Source organism: Anabas testudineus, chromosome 21 (assembly GCF_900324465.2).
Source record: "Anabas testudineus chromosome 21, fAnaTes1.2, whole genome shotgun sequence".
In the NCBI taxonomy this organism is placed as follows: Eukaryota; Metazoa; Chordata; class Actinopteri; order Anabantiformes; family Anabantidae; genus Anabas; species Anabas testudineus.
In genome coordinates, this window is record NC_046629.1 from 7,786,502 (window position 1) to 7,804,399 (window position 17,898).

The following is a 17,898-nucleotide window of genomic DNA, read 5'->3' on the forward strand; positions in this document are numbered from 1 at the left end:
AAGTAGTCATACAGTGGAAACAGTCACTATGCAACACTAACGGTGCCTTGTCCTTAGGTACAGGGAGCAAAACGTAAACATACAGTGTATGTTGTGTACTGGATATAAGTTTTTATCAAATAAATCATATCATCCACAGGTTTTCTCTATCAACTTTCATTATGAATATTTTTTTTAATCTGCAGCTAATGATAAATTCAGCTCACAGAAGTATTAGTGATCTGTTGCAGTGCACTGTTCTGCGCATTGCTTAGATGACTTGACACAAACATCCCCACCGTTCAATTCCAGGTGAGTGTCACTTCCCAGCTTTTCTGCACAATTTCTCTTCTAAGCCCCTTTTGCGGATGCACAAAGCTGCAACAACTTGAGAAACAGAGAGCAGATAAATGACACAGCACTCATAAATAGTATCATGACGATGGCTGTGCACGCCGACTCTTTGACATGCGCTGCACGCGTGGAGGAAAAATGTCATTTCTAAGAATTCAAGCTGAAACAGCTCGGGACAATAGACTCAGGCGAATCATAAAAATTTCCGAGAGCATCACTGATATGACGGCGCAGAAACCACGTGTTTACGTAATGGAAAGCCAATCTTTCAATTTAACCCCTCCTCCTCGTCTGTTTCTAACAGAGGTCCGACGCTAAAGGAAATTCGTGCAAATGTTTTTATCCAGGCGCACCGTACTTTTGGAGATGCCAGTGGCGTGGTGCTGAAAAGGGGGTTTGAGGAAAATACCTCCCAGACGGGAAGAAACGCACACTCCAGGAATCACGGACACACACCACCAAGAACCCAAGCCTGGCGTTTACAGAGACGTTGCAGTGTGGGACTATAAGAAATGATAACTGAGGCTGGTGTTATCTGACCTCACCAAACAAGCTGGTTCCACGGGAGGCACGAATCGGACTTGATCCGGCAATGTGGTGTTTTGTTGGGGCTATCATTGCAGCAGTCTGTGCATGGGATGCACCCTCCCTTGGCTTTTGATGCTGTGCAGATCCACCCTCCTCTCCTCAGAGTGATGAACTAATAGGCAGTGATTTTCTCCTGGGAAATCCGCCGTGTTTTACTGTTCTCATGTTAGTTGTGTTTGTTTACTGGCGGCCCGACTCCTCCCGGTGCGACACATGCAATTTATAGAGTATATTTTCTATTATCGACTAGTTGAGGAGGCATTCTTTATACGCCAGAAGAAGAAAACACACCATTATTACGAAGTCTGACAGATACAGAATATTTTGCCACGTGAATTAAAGCGCATAGGACCTGGATATACCTATTTTTCTATGATACAATTAGTAGCCTTGTCCTGTAGAACTGATCTAATTGTGTTATTATGCAACCGCAAGGATCTCATCTATACCTGGGTGTTTAAGCCACTGGATTGCTCTTCGCCCAAATCAATGTGGTTTCTTTGGAACATTTTCAGCAAAGGAACGCATATGCTGCAGTGTCTTTGTGGCAAGAGCCTTAAGAAAAACAAGAATCCAAGTGGTAAGCTCATCACCATTATGCCTAGTCCTCCGTTTCGCTGTGAACCGGCGTTGTGCGTGCGTGTGTGAGGCATGGTGTGTGTGTGTGTTTGAAGGGATCTGCGTTATTCGTTTGTTTGTTGTATTGGTGATAGATCTGCAATCGTATTTATGCAGCAAGTGGATCATGCAGAGGCGCTGGGAGGGGGGAACAACTTATTCTGTGCAGCTACTATCGGTTTGGAGACGCGCAGCGCACAGACACACAAAAGCTCCCCTGCATCACCACGGCACCACGATCTCCTAACTTTTTAAATAGCGCTCACACACACACACACACACACGGGGGGTAGATGTTATGTCAGTGGATCAAATCCACGCACAGCCATCCTGCCCGACGTGAGTCCCTGTAACCAGATTGTTCCATCCTCGGGTTTACTGCAGCAGCATTCCCCCCCCTCTGCAACACCACTTCTCGATTAAATGGGCTACTCGCTGTGTTTTCACCAAGCCAGCCGGAGGAGACAGACTATTCTTTCATGTCTATCTCTCGGCCGTTGCAGACACATATTCACCATGCAGGCCTGGGGAAACGTGATTTTCTATGACGAGCTGAGCTCCACTGCACTGATGCAAATCCTGCACATTGAGTGCAGTCGACATCTTTTCGAGTCTGAATCTGGACTTTTTTATTTATTTATTTATTTAATGAAAAAGCAATGCATAAGCTCTGCCTTCAGTGTCACACCAACACTTTTGTCTCTTTGTTGTAGGCTGTTTTGCAGCCATTTAAAGATAAGAAAGGACTACTTCTGTCAACAGGCTGTTACAGGTATGACCAAAACGCAGGTAGTCAGCGTGTACTCTGTGCTACTTGTTGTGGATTTGGATGATGATGTGCTCAGCAGCAGCACAGTCCCCCCACACTGCAACTGCAGTATAGTAGATCATCAGCATACTGTACGGGACCATTTTGCCTCGCTGATACTGCAGGAGCATCGACAAAACATCGTCTACTACCATTTATTATTTCCCCCAGCATAAATTAAGTTAGGTTGGCGTGGGTGTACACTTACAATAAGTCAAAGCATATCATCATTTTTCAATTTGAGACTTCTGCAGTGAGACACACTGGAGTCAAGGTGCTAACGCTAAGTAGCTGTTTTTCTCAAAAGGCCAGGTCAAGTTTAACCTCGTAGGTTATTTGAAAACACTTACCACAATCTTCCACACACTTTTCTACATTCTTCGAACACTTTTATAGACTTTAGGATCAACAAATATTGAAAGTGTAGCACAAAAAATACGACTTTTATCAACTGGTTTAGCAGTTAGCTAAACACACAAAGTATTAGCAGGAAGTGATGTTTCCTCTCTCGACTTGTAGGAAAAATGACAAATTCATATTTTTTTTATGAAGTTATAATTGTATCCAATTTAAAATACCAATCTTAAGTATAGTGTTTTGTTTTCATTCATTTTATTTTATAGTTTATAAATTAAATTCACACATTTTTTGGGAGGAAATAGCCACGTCACTTCCGGCAGCCATATTTAAATAGCTTGGTAGCTAGCTTGGAAGGGTGGATGCTGTGTTGCAAACTGAATAATTTTTATGTTCCTCGTGTTTAAAGGACTTTAAAACGGTCAGAAACATCTGGAAACAGTGGTAAGTGTTGCCACACAACATACGAGTTTCTTATTGTGTTGATCTTTGCCAATATTTAAAATATAGCAACATAAATATACCAGTGCAAAACTTTCCAAAGCAAAAAGGCTGATTACATACAAGGCACAGTCTAAGGCTAATACACAGTAAACTGTGTTAGCTGCTCCAAGACTTAACCATCTCATTCACTAACACCATGCTTTTACCTCATGGGGGCTCGTTATTGAATTATCATAAACAAATTTTATGGGCACAATTGTCAGGGTTGGTGCTGAAGGTGCTGACAGAGCTTTACTGTGAAACGAAGTAGATCGAGATTCAGAGAGTATCAGTGGGGTGCTGTGTTGTTCTTATTGCTAAAAGTTGCTAACTTTTTAAATCTACACTGTTGCATTAAATGTACACTGTTGCATACATCATGCAACATATTGGTTTCAGCCACTGAGCTAACATAAACAGTCCCACTGGATTTTCTAGTATCTTTTGTTGTAGTAGGACAGCGAATCCTCTCTGTGGCCCTGTGTCAGCAGAGGCAGGTGTTTCCAGTATTGTGCTCACTGGGCCTGAGCAGCAAAGGCCTAGATATAGTGCTCCAGCTCTTTGGCTGTATTTATAGTAACAGAACATAACTGAGAGAACACAGAGAGATAAAGCCAACCAGGCTGTATAAATAAGACGTTGTCAACCTATAACCATCCATGTTGTATTTGAGAGATTGTTATCTGTATCTCTTTCTACATACAATGACTTAATTTTACATGACACTTGGTTTTAACTTAGTGCTTGTCTGATGATGTAGGGGCTGGATCTTGTAGTTTTCCTTCTCATAGTATGATGTTCTACTGTATGTGCATGTGTGTGGAGAGTTTGTCTATTGGGCCCACTGATTGCATGTAACCTACATACCTACAGATCATGAAAGTATTACAAACCTTCACCTTATGATTGTATCGTGTGCAGTGTACTGCATGTTGCTGACATGAGATGTCTTAAAGCATCTCCTGTCTTTGGAGTCATCCTCACACTATAAGCTGTCACTTTCCTTCTTGAGCCTGAGAGTAAGATAAACCACCAAGAGATGCTGCATTCTGATGCAAGTGAAATGTTGAGTCAAAGTTGTAGCATACAAATGAATGACTCACTTCCTTGCCATCAAGTGAAGATTACAAGCTCACTTTTAGCAGTTTTGCAAAATTGCGTAGAGATAGTGTTGATAAGCTTATATAGTCCCTGACCTGATCATATTCTTCCAGCTGCATCACTTTTTCCAGCAAAATTGCAGTTTCATCTATGGTAGCTTGTCCTTAGGGCTGGTGATCTGGCACAACTGGCATTGCTGACCTACCCTTAATGTTTGCTCTTGTGTCCCCACATGAGTACATGTCTTTGAGTGAATGTACATCATTAAGTCAATTAAGTAATGAGCTAGCTGAGTGGAATGGATGGAGCTACAGTAAGTTTCACCCTGAGGCCTGTGTAGCAGTAATGATTGTGAAAATGACCACATAGTTGTCATTGTAAAACTTTGAGAATGTCATTGAAGGATGCACACAGCTGCAATGAATGACGGTGGTTTAATGAGTGCATTTGGTGGTAAATGTTAGAGGAGAATTATATCATGATCTGCTGGATTTAATAAAGGCAGACGTTGAATTAATACTCGCTGATGCATCTTGGGGTTTGTAGTTTCCTAAGGAGTTCAGTGCTCTCTATGTCAAAGGCAAACAGCAGGCTTGGTAAAAGAGCAGAATTGTAGGGGATGTGTTAAGTTAGCAGGTAGCTCATGTGATGATGGTTCATAGCTTTTAAAGTGAAACTCAACTCTGAGGTGTGTGTGACAGATCCAGAAGGTTGACCAAAACTTCAGCACTATAATGCTATTGCCCCTGCTTGGACCATGGGTACACTGAAGCGTTAACCATAAGCTCTTGCTTGACCTCATGAAGCTGTCTCCAGCATGGCCAAACATACTGATACTAAAGACTGACAACTCAGAAAATTACTTAAGCATCTACAGATTTACTAATTAATTGTTTATGTGCCTCAAATGAAACCAGTTTAAATTGCCTTGTACTATGTACCCTTGTAAGTCGCTTTGGATAAAAGGGTCTGCCAAATGACTAAATGTAAATAAGTTCTTATTAAGTAAAGCCATAAATAAACAAAAGGCATTCAGACATAGTAATAGTAGTGTTTGTTGTTATATCAAGTTTATGAATAGAAAATATTCCTTTTACTTTGCACTGTTCTTTTGTTGAGCAGAGACTGATATAGTGTAATCTGATATTACATGTGCATTTCAATAACCAGACTCTGCTACTGGTCTCTTTTCTCCATGCACTTCTTGGCACAGAACAAGAGCAGGACATCTCAAAATATGTTTCTTTTTTATTTAAAAATTAGCCAGTTTATAAAACAAATACAGTTAAACCATTTTGATTAATATGTGCAACTTACTCACAATAGTTGAATTTGTGGCAACAAAGAAACAGCAGTGTAATTAGTGGAATGTAAACAAGAACTCCTACAATTAGAATAACAGCAGGGTTGGCTAAAATAGCCTCCTCCAACTACCGTGGCATGTTGCTAGGCTTCAACCAGAAACGTTGCAGTAAGTTTGTAAGAGGCCAAGCTGCAGTAGCTTTCCTGATAATACACGTGGGCTTTCTAGGCTGTGCCATTTCACAGTTGCTATAAAATAACACAGGCTTTACAGTTAACAGGTTTAGCAAGTGCTCAGACATTGTTTATAAGACGCATTCTAAAAACAGGACGACTTTGTACTATGTGTTTCACTGATGAAGCTTTTCTTAAATCTGCTGGCAGCGACTTACTATGTTTATTTCCGATTATAGAGAAAGGAGGAAAAACAAGCAGTAAAATCATCAGTTTTTCTGTACTTTGCTGCAGTGGATATGGTCACAGGTCAACATGAACTACCGTTATACTCTCATCTTTTGGGACGTGATAATGGCAGCAGCTTTATCAGTTTCCACAGTGAATTAATTTGGGCTGTCTCTGTCCGGCGCTGGAGAAATATGACCTGCAGTGAGATGGAATTCAAGTTCCTCAGACAATGATGTTAACATACCAATCAGCTGAGATGAGAGGACAAATGTATTCAGTGTGTGTGTTTTTGTAGCTGAGTTAACATCTGAAGCACTTATGTTGAACTTCTTGATATTTCTTATATGTTATGTGGAGTGAAGTGAAGTGCTGGGACATGTGGTCCCTCCTCTGTGCCCCGAGGGGTGACTCTGGACACTGGATCTGCAGGTGGAACATTTCATAAACTCTGCACAGAGGGAGCAGAGTGTGTGAAACCACACTCTGCTCCCTCTGGGTTATGCCTGATGGGAGTCCACTTAATGGGGAGACTTCATAATTGGATCAGTTCCTTTGAAAATAGATAGCATTTTTTGTAATGTTTTGAATTATTGGTGTAGTTGTGCATACAGGAAATAAACTGTACTGAAACATATTTATAATGCTTTTTGTCGGCACTTAACTTGTATTAATGGACCACGAGCTACTAAAATCAGTAATTCTTTTATTTTCATAAACCTACAGATACTTGTTACCCGACCCAACAATCCATTTTGGCTCTACAGGGAGTTTCTTTTCATCTCTGCAGCCAGTGGTTTTCAGAGAAAAGTGTTAAAACACTTGTTGAAACCTTCTTAGCGCCAAACAGATGGCTGACAAAGTTAGCAACGAGATTCTGAACATAGTAGAGAATTTAGAAGTCATTTATTTCCTACCACACAAGAGCTAAAAGAGTGATCTTCATTCAGTCAAATTTACAGGCACACGTCTTGAAATACTAATGTTGTTCACTGTCTGCAGGATGTTGGAGCAACTGTTTGGTAACATGTGTCATATCACCTTCAAAAATACCAGCTTACACAGTATAACAGCCTTGTTTCTGTCTAGCTTGTTTCTGCTGCTGCTAAGAAAAAGTCGTGAATGCAGCTCCAAGATCTGAGAAATTTCTTTGGATTATTCACTAGACTGTATATATCAACACTCAAAACCATAATCAGCAGGCTTCCCATTAATAAACCCGCTCCTGAGTAGGTTTGAGTTTGTGGATGTGTTGCTGGGACAACGAGGTTGACTTGACAAACATGCCTGGGATCATGCCAATTCATTAAAAATATTATCAGGCTAACTGGTTAGTTCACATATTAAGAATGGTTCAGGTTGTAATCATTCAGAAACAGAACAGTGCCTACAAACTAAACAAAGTTTTATCAGAGTAAAGACTGAACATTGTCATTGTTGTTGTCTTGTTTTTAGTCTTCAAATGTAACATGACTAATCTGTTCAGTATTTCTGTCAGCCCACCGGGTCGGCAGCTTAAATATTAGATATTAACACATTGAAATATAGTCTGTCTTTCCAGATAGAGGTGCACACAAATGATGGATGTGTGTTTCTACCTAATGGTGCAAGGAGGCTACTGTTCCTGTAACTTGCACTTCTAGATTAAAGACATTAGATTGATTTGAATAAACCGGTATCCCTGGCAACCACTTTAAAGGTTATGTTTTTCTTTAGTGGATCATTTAATGCACCTTTCCTCTCCAAAATAAATATAAAAATAGAAATAAATCAAAACATCTGAGGAGCTAAAAAAGATGACATTTCTGTTTTGCTCAAAGCGTTGGTGCAAAACAACACTGTCAATTTTATGTAAGTAGGTGTTATAAAACACAGTGAGTACCTAATATATTTGTGGCAACTTTGTTAAAGTCCCAACAAATATCCTTAGAGTAAACTGCAGGTAGAATGTAAGTGCGGAGAAACGATTAGTTGATTTCTTTGTGATTTGAGTCATAGATACAGTTTGCTACCTGTGGTGTGAGAGGCTGCTGTGAGCAACATCATGCGGTTCAATGAGAATTATAATGTGATGAGCGTGAATGACGCTGATTTGGCAACATTAGACGGCTTTGAAGAAGTGTTGTATGTGGATTCTTTATTACGCTGTCTGTATACATGTTGTATACAAAGCAGACTTGCGGTAACAAATGCTAAAACATTTCGTACTTGCTTTCCTTTTCACCACATTCTGACTGCAGCTGTGTTGGCTAGTGGACGAGTATCAATACGGTCCTGTCAAAGTGGATGAAATAACTTCAGATAGTTTAATAAGTTATTTCTCACTTTTTATGAACTTTTTCATGAACTGTCTTTAGTCATTTGGAGTCATTTAAGACCAGTAAAACATTCTAGTTAGACTTTGGGTGATTGATTGATTGAATCATTAAATGAATTGAGATCAGTTTTACAACAGTGTTATATTATAGAGAAACTGTAAAGCTCTAGGTATCAGCTAACTGACTGTTGGACCACCTTGCTATTATTGCTTTTGTTGAGTCCATGATTTCAGACAGAGGCAGACAGAAGCACGATTCTTATTTCTGGGCCAGCAGGCCTCGATTTTTCCTGAAATGACCACTGCAGCCGTTAGTTTCACGTACTGGTCTTGAATATGTACTTGATCCCCACATGCATTATGTTTAAACAGCTACTCGACTGACTGGATGAGGTATACAACCACCAGACGGTTTATTTTTATCCCTTTGTGTTTACGCAGATACACAGACAAGGTGCTGATGTAACTGGTGGCTAGAGAAATACTGTTGAATGGTACTATTTTCATATTGTTAATGCAAAACATATTGCATTCAACAACAGATATTGTAGAATATTATGACATAGTTTTAGGACCCTATCCCCCAATCCTAGCAGATATAATTTGTAGTATCTTACACACATTTTGACACAGAGAACTTTTCTTTCTGCCTTTTCTTTCAATTATATCTGCCTGCATGCATCTTAAAATTGAAAGCAAGTTTAAAATTCAGATTTTGAATTGACTGTATACCAGATTCATATGAGTAACTGATTTCTGTGTGAGGGGAAACAATTTCCCTCTGGGATTAATAAGGTGTTTTGAAGCCTGAATCTTGAATTTCACTGATCTCAGTTTTTCAAAACTGGATTGACAAAATAAAATAGTCCTCACAGTAGGGTAATATTTCCTTAATCCTTAACAGTAGGAGCTGTGAGACGTATCTCCCTTCTCTGGTAAGTGAAGGTGTAGCGTTGTTAGGAGCAGGGGTGTAACAGGTTCTTCCTAACATACAACGTCTAAATGGATCCCAGAGGATCGGACACATGATAGGTGCTGTGAAGCTGCAGTGATTGTTTTTGTTCCTGGAGCTGCTTTCCTGTGCTGGTCTGATGCACTGTGCTCCGATTTACATTCATGTGACAAAATGATGAGAAAGAGAGATGAAAAAGTAGAGCGAATAATGCAGTTAGACTAGGAGATTGATTTATTGTAGTAGTAGGAGTAGTTGAACAACAGAGGTGACACAAATGACTCTGTAGAATTCATGTTAATATTGTGAAAGTAGATGAGTTCAATTTTAATGAGTGGGGGAAAAAAAAATCCCACCGACATTTGTTTAAAAAATAAAGTAAAAAAAGATCCTTGTTAGTTAAATATAAAGGAAATTACCATCGTGTATGGAGGGAAATTTGGTAAAATATCAACAGATAGTTATATCTTATGAAAACAAAACGCTGCAGGACTCTCTGAAACATAGCGATCGACTTCCAGATTCACTAAGTTACCTGTTAAGTTGGCTGTCAACATTAACGTTTTTTTGTAGATCAGTTGAGTGGACATAGACTGAAGATAATACTGAAATCAGGAGACAGAAAAGTGCTTTAAAGTGCTTCTAAATGACACTTTTTGAGGGTGGACACAACAAAACAATAGCAAGCTTGGAATCGTTCATTTTCTGTATTGCAATTTACTGACAGCACAGACAAAAATGTTTGGCTGCACTTTATGATGTACCAGTAAAATCGGGTTTCCTTTCTCGTTAACTTTGCTCTCAGACCCAGGAACTGAAGGTTTAAAGAGTTGATGGTGTGCTGAATGACTCCCTGCATTATTAGTAATATGGTTAACAGGGCATCATCTAGGAGCGGGAAGTGATGCAATAGCATTAATGTGGTACTGATGCTACATGGTGATCGGCGTCCCCTGTGGTTTTGATGAATGTACAAATGCATTGTCTTTAACCTTTATCGAACAGGTTGAACATACATGTTTGTGTGCTTGTGTTCGTTATTTTTATTTAACGACATGTTGGTACAAATCACGCAGCCACAGGCAGACTGCTCCCCTGTTCTGAAGCAATGAGGACTGTTGGAGGGAAACACAGAGCGATGTCAACTGGGTCCGCTCCTTTCCTGTGCTGCAAGTACACTGTAATGATTTGATTATGATTGATTGCTGATATGATTTCATGACTCACTGATGGCCTGTAGCTCATTTATTACTGTTGTCCATCATCTGACTGTGCTCCCTGCTGCAGGAATAAGCCGAACAGGATGATCTCTCTGTTTTCTCACTCACTCACTCACTCGCATTAGCTTTATTAGCCTGGCCATAGTAAGGTACAATATTGTCAAAGCATGTTGTAAAATGTCAAATATTAATTTGAAATGACAACAAAATGGATATCATACAATAAAAAGACAAAGCATCAGACAAACCTGCCTGACTTACCGTGTTTCTAGCCACTCGTGGTACCCAGATAACTTGCCCCTTGGAATTGTCCTTAAGCTGTAAATTCCTTTCTCATCTTATAAACTGCTGTGCTGTGTTTTGGCATGAGAGAAACCTTCCAACTGATGGATATAGTACTGAAACTGGACTTTGTGGATCATATTTAATTGTCTCAGTGATACTTGAAACCAACCTCCTCCGCCAAAATGCAGCTCTGTGCACTTTTTACTTTCTTGTTTCTTTTACTACCGTACAGGAGCTGATCCTCATTGTTAGGAGCTAGTCTGTCCATATCCTTGTCAAAACATTCACTTTTAACAGTAGGAGCTCGGACTCTCTAGCTTTCTAGAATTATTCTGCTCTCTCTGAATCCCGAATAAGTGCAAAAACTGTCCTAATACCAATTAATGTGTGCTATTTGTTGAATATATTTAAAGGTAGGTATAAAAACATTTAGCTTGCTCATCTGTCATTTATGTGTTTATTAGTTTCACACACATGTCTACCTCAGTCTGTCTCTATCACTCCTCTCCCTCTGAACAGGGGTCTGTTCTGTGCAGTGCTGGAGGTTGTGTGGTGGCTAAAGTATGTGTAGATTTTTGCTGCAGTGCAGCAGGCAGTATTGTGCTACTGCTGCCTCTGTCTTTCCCCTGTCTCTCTCTCTGTCTGTATGCATTCATTTTTGTGTACATTGTTTGGGAGCAGTGGAACATTTACAGACAGTTATGCTATAAAGAAAGGAAAAAACAAAACAACATTAGCCCCAGAGCTTCTGTCTCATTCATCACCCCTGGCAAGCCCAGCACCTTGCTTTTCTTTTTTTCCCCTGACCACTTTACACAGCTTTGTCAACATTTTTATGATGACCTTTCGGAAGTTCTTATTTTTGCTCTTATTTTCACCCCTTGCACATTCTTGTCTTGAAGTTCAATTCCCACAGTCTTAAGTTGCCTCTCCCCAGTGGCTGTTGTGCTTTATTGAGAGGGAGGGAGGGATGGATGACGGGGTGTGCAGCGACCAAAGTAACCTGTTTGTGGCAGTGAGTGTTTCTTCACAGTTGTTTTTAGTTATACACACTACGCTAGAGACAGTGAAACAATCAGGTACGGTGTGTCAGACAGATACAGCACCAGGGGGCCGACTACAATCTGAAAAACTAATGTACAAACAACACGTAGCTAAAGTCGTCAGCCACATGATAGATTTCTTTAGTTTGGGTATTCAATTGCCACTCCTTCAAGCCACACAGGCAGGTTATAAGTTACCGTTTCACTAACACCATTTACCCATGACATGATAGCACTTGACATTTCTGGTAGGTTACCTCCAGTCAGCTGAGAAAGTGTCGGTGCTATCTGTACGATATGGTTATCTGCATGTTGGAAGGTTCTGGTGGAGAGATGGTGGTGGCGTCTACGAGTGGGTGACAGCGAAGGCATGCATGTGTGTGAATGTGTGAGAAGGTGGTCATGCTTGTGTGATCAGGTTAAAAGGTTGTGTTAAACTCTGTGGGACATTGTGTCAGGAGTGTGAGAAACTTGAGTAGCAGCAGAAAGGACATGTTTATTCTATATTCTATGAAATTTATTGTGTAGGAATTGAGAATAAGCAAGCTATATCCAGCGTGGGCTTTTGCAGCCAAATATGGAGACAATATCTTTTGCAAAGATTGTGGAGCGGCGTGTACGCAAGGTGCTAAAAGCTGAAGCAGAGCATGGTGAGTCCCAGCAGAGAACTTGGCAAGCTATCGGACAGGAGCCTTGACATAATGACACAATTATTACAGTTCTTTCTAAATTTGCAGCCCACCTGTCATGACAGTAACTGTTTTGTTTTGAGATTATTTATTCACAGAGAGAGATTGATTGACATGAATATCCTGCACCTGTAAACGAAGCACATTGTGATGATGTGAACTCCCTATGAGCGGTGGAAAAGTCTTATCAATGCAGTCTGCTTCTACACCAATAAAACTAATCACTGCATTGCAGATGATCAAACCTGAAGGTCACGCTATGTGTGTGAATAACACTGGCATGTCTATATATATGTGTGTGTGTTGTTCTCTCTCCCAATTATTTTTTATGCAGCAGCATGCCAAAGAGGAGGAGGTAATTTTATTACGTATGCAGTGCTCCTGGAGTTGATTTCGTTTTATTTGCCCTGCATAAAATATTAACCTTTTTTGAGGCCAATATATGATTGATGTATCGCTTTAGAGATTCAGTGGCACCAAACTCGTCTCCTTTTTGTAGTTACATCAACATCTTATCTAACGTGATTTAAAAATCGCTCGTTGATTGCTATTTGATAATAAATAAACCTACTCTTTTTTTTTTCCCACTGACTCCAAGGCCGAATATCACAACTATCTTTTGTGGCGCTTTGAAAAGAATAATCTCTTCTCAAACTTTTCTTTGTTAGTGTCAGAAGACTTACGTAACAGCTCAAACCCAGTGTCGAAGCACATTATGTCAATGTATTAACAATGTGAAGACACATTAATAGCTCTGATGTTTGCAGACAAGGAGACAGTTTGAGGTTTTTCATGAAAATCCACTTAGTGCATTCAAAAATGACGCTTTTTTGTTTGGTTTGTCTGAATGTTGTAGCCAATCATAGCAGCACTAATTGTGTGTTATCTACAGTAGTTTGTCTAGTTTGCATTTCTCATTATTAGGTACTTAAAGTGATGCCATCACATGTAAATGTGTGATCCACTAGACTTGCTAAGGTCAGTTTTTCAAGATCAGATGCAAATATAGTTCAGCTTGTATTTTTATGAGCTACATTATAATTTAAATTACGCACAATTTAAATATCTTTTGCTGCTGTTTTGATGGTCTTCGCTGCATCACTAATAGTTTACGTGGGTATATTAATGATGATTACTGAACCTGTACAAATCTCCATATATGAGGACGGTGTTGCAGTGTGAATGAGGGATTTGTTTTAACCCAGGACACAGCACAGTTTAAGAGGGAGAGAGAGAGAGAAGGTCTTCCCAAGGTGTTTCATAGTACCCTTGACCAGGCAACAACCAAAGACCCTGGCTGAAGCTGAGTAAAAGTGAAAAGGCTTTTTGCTGAGCAATTATGCTCTCTGACAAACTCTCATAGTTTAGCTTACAGAAATATGTTGTTCATTTTCTTGCCTTCAGCTCCATCAGAGTATCTGATTAGTACAGTATTGTTGTTTTTGTGTTGGATGACAAATTATGATTCATGACCAGTGCAACCAGTCTGGGACGGATCAGAGGTATGGATTTTTAAAATGCTCAGAAAAATGCAGGTGCCTAGGACAAGGAGGTTTAGCGTCAACCCTAAATGCAGTGGAAGAATAGGTGAGCAGCATGTGATTATGCAACACCACTGCTAGCTCAAATCATGTCATTTGATAAGCTTATACAGAAACATAAACTCTTCATTTAGACAGTTTTATTTCTGAAATGTTTCCAGTTCACTCCATGCCCTGACTCAAAGTTTAGTGCATTGAATTTACTACATTTGCTTGTGTCTTATGAAGACGCTGCAGCTACAAAAGTTTAAAAGACAATTTTATGAGTGCATGTAAAAGAAATGCATGTGATTAACAAAATAAGTAGGTGCAAATTGGATTTAAACATTTTTATTTTTGAGTACTCAGCACACAGCATTTATTCTTAACCTTGCAATACATGGAAACACCACATTCTAATTAAACTTCAATAATAAATCGGTACAAGAAATAGATGTTAACAGACAATATATTTGTGCAAAAATTAATCACATAAGCTAGTTTATGTTTCATACTTTTGCTGTATATCACCACTATCAGTCTCTGCCAGTCAAATATTTATTTTCTGTCAGAAGTAGTTAAAGTTCAAAAGTAAGTGAAACATGACTAAAAGTGACTGTGAGATGTTACACAAGGTTGACAAAATATTAAAGGCGAACACATACTTAATTTAACCTGAGCATGACTTCAAATCACACTGAACCTTCCCACTATTTTTAGTGTTGGTTTATGTATTTACCAATTTCACATTCCACTGAATAATGTTGGTAGGTGTTGGAATATTTATGGCCTAACAGAGAATTGGAGAAAGAAAATCGAACCGTCTATTCTTCTTAGTATTTTTCTTTCTACACACTGTAATTGAAGATGATGTTGTGGTCTCTTTCGGAATAGCAGAATAAGTCCTGAGGGAAACGGAGTATAACATTACAGCACTGACCTAATTGTCTGACCTACCCGTACTATCCATCTTCGTGATATAGGCTGGAGCTTTAGAAATTCATAGCAGAGGCAACAAAGCAGATCCAAATCATGATACTTCCACCACTATGTTTCATAGACGAGATAATTTATCTATTTCTTCTTATCAATCGTTATGATGGATGGATTGTACAGAAACAAAAAATAATGAAATATTCACTATGGCATAACTTTATTTTACTAATCAGTATATGTGTATAATATTGTAGCTGTTGCTTTAAGTGTAAAATAACCCTAATTACATTATCCTGTGTAAATCCTGAGTGTTAAATTTAGAAGGAGGGGTAAGAGATAGGGGTTTAATATTCCCTGGAGAGGCAGCTTTTTCTTCTTCCTTTTTGAGAGAGGACATGTGAAGAGTGACTTTCTCGTGCTGCTCAGTGAGAGATCAACAGAAAGAGAAGTCTTTGTTAACAATCAATAAAGCAAAGTATCAAACTTTTGTCAGGGTATCTTCCCAGCTCACAAAGGTCACAGTGCTGCTGGTGGTGTAAGGCGAGAACTGTGTTTAAAGGGCTGCTACTGATACAGTGATGGGCCAAAGCTGCAATCATCTGTGTGCTGGTCAAACCGCCTTATAATGAAATGAGAGAGAAAATGATGGTGGATTCAGTGTGGAGAGAAGCAATCTCCTGTGAAATGTCACAGAATATGAACTGCTTTGTAGAAACAGTGTGCATGATATGAAACTGTACAGATGTTTCCTATGATACGTCTTTCATATTGACTAGGCGTGCAAGAAAATATTGATACTCTCTCTTGTGATTTTATGTTTTGTAATACAGTATCTATTCTATAGGTATCAATTTCAAATTAATTGTATATGTGCAAAGATTCATGGCAGACAGTGGTTCATTTTGCATAGTTTGAACCCCCATAGCATTGTTTTATTAAAAAAGTTCAGCCTAGATGTTTTTATGTGCCTTTCCTACAGTATGTTGGTCTCGAGATATCTGACCATTTCTGTAATTTTCAGTAACCAACAATCCTCATTTAAATACGACCGCCTCCACCGTGTTTACACCTGTTCAATCATGCAGTTTTTCTAAGTAGATCAACCGCAAAACGCCCACCAACCAAACGTGCAATTTTCACGACTGCACACGTAATTCAGTGCTCGCTGTTTGGGATCTTAATAAATCAGGCCCTTGATGTTTTCTTTGGCTTGAATGTGCTTTGTTTTTCTTTACTGCTTTAGTTGGCATGTTATTTTCTCCAGCCAACTCTTATGATTGATTGACTGATTGATTTGACTGCTGCATCTGTCTCCTCAGGGCTTCTAGCATGTTTATTGTTCACTTGTCTTTCTGTTATTAAACCTACTGCTTTTAAACCTTAAAGAGCAATGTAATGTAATGTCTTCATAATGTATGTTTTTGCTTCACCAGATGTCAAAAGGCACATTTATGATGAAGTTAAACATTAACTACTACACCTTTTATCTGGTTTACTGTGTAAACGCTCCCATGGTATGTATTTGCAGTTGACTGTAGCCTTGGATGTTTGAATGCTACCTTGAGATGCTTTCTTGCTTTTTTAAGCAGTATAATCCTCTGAGGCCTCTGTGGTGGGCTCTTTATCTCCCTCTTATCTGTTTGTGGTGCACTTTATTTCCTTTTCCTCCTCCGCTGTATCACGTTTCCCTGCAAGGGCAACCCTAGCTCCCCTCGACCTGCTCCAAAATGACCTGTCAGTAAAATCTGATCCTTTCAGACTGGGCAGGACTGGTCTTTGCATGCCAAAGTCTTGTTGATGGGGGGCCAAGTGTCCTCTGTGCCCTCCAACTCACCACGACAGCAAGAAAAGGTCTCCTTATGTCTCCACAGTAACTCTAGATTCTGTTGACACTGACAAAGAAGGTTGCGGCAGCAGAGGGGTGCATGCATTTCTCGTTAACCAAATCAGCAGTCTTTTGGAGCAGTGAGAACAGAGCTGGAATGGGGAGATGCGACAATCACGGATCAATGTGAGCTAGAGCAAAATATGTCAAATCCAAAACTTTATAATGGAATGAGCATTGACAGGAAAGCTGAGACCCAGACGCTGATGAAATGTCTTGCTCAGGAAAAAAAAAAAACCTTTTGATAAAGGTGAAAAGTTCCTTACAAGACAAATAATCTGTGTGCTTTGTCTTTTCCGTGTTATGTATAGCAGACAAGAATAGTTTCACAGTAATAAAACTTAAAAATGAGATTAGATCGTCTGGCAGCCTGAGTGGTGTGCGGTCCTAAAATGAACATGCAGATTTATCAAGCTCATCAGATGCCATTTGTTCCTGCCGTAAAGTGAGACGTCAAACTGCTCCATCACCATTAATTCAAATGATTAAACATTATTAATGTATTTAACGTTATCGGACTAATACTTTTTACACTTCTTCATTCAGAGTTTTTAAACTGCAATTTTGATGCTAATAATGTTAAAGGTTAGTTTTTTTGAGTCCATCCAATCTACAGTAACGTTATTACAAACAATCTTAGTTCACGCATGGGTGTAACTGTATTTGTGGCTTACTCATGCACACGGTTACTGGCCCGTAAGATTTACAGATTCACACAGAACATTATTTGATTACCCCATTGATGTTTGATGCTGGCAGCAACATTGATGGTGAGGAAAGGTAAGAGTAACTGACAAGGACGCTCGGCAAAGCACCAATGTCCTTGTGGCATATTCACCCTGCACCATGTCGCTCTGTGCTGCTGAGCTCTTCAGAAAACTGTCTCCACACACTCTATATTAAAGTGTTTTGAGCTGATCTTATTAGAGGTGTTGGGATTAAAAATAGATTGAGGAACAGACCACTGGACGCTATTGTGTACACTGTGAATTTCTAAAGGAGAAACGTGGGTGACACGGCATGTGAGGGTTAATGGTATTGTAGTAAAACTACAACATA

At 39.5% G+C, this 17,898-nt stretch overlaps 1 protein-coding gene across 2 annotated transcripts in view; it reads left to right on the top strand.

Moving 5' to 3' along the window:
• Nucleotides 1–1,293: 1,293 nt before the first annotated feature.
• The window catches only part of fgf14 (fibroblast growth factor 14), an 83,993-nt gene continuing 67,388 nt past the window's right edge, over nucleotides 1,294–17,898 (top strand). For both annotated transcript variants that reach the window (XM_026377213.1, XM_026377216.1), the window contains exon 1: nucleotides 1,294–1,501. In XM_026377213.1, the coding sequence (XP_026232998.1) occupies nucleotides 1,294–1,501 (208 nt within the window). The remainder of the gene's footprint in view (nucleotides 1,502–17,898) is intronic.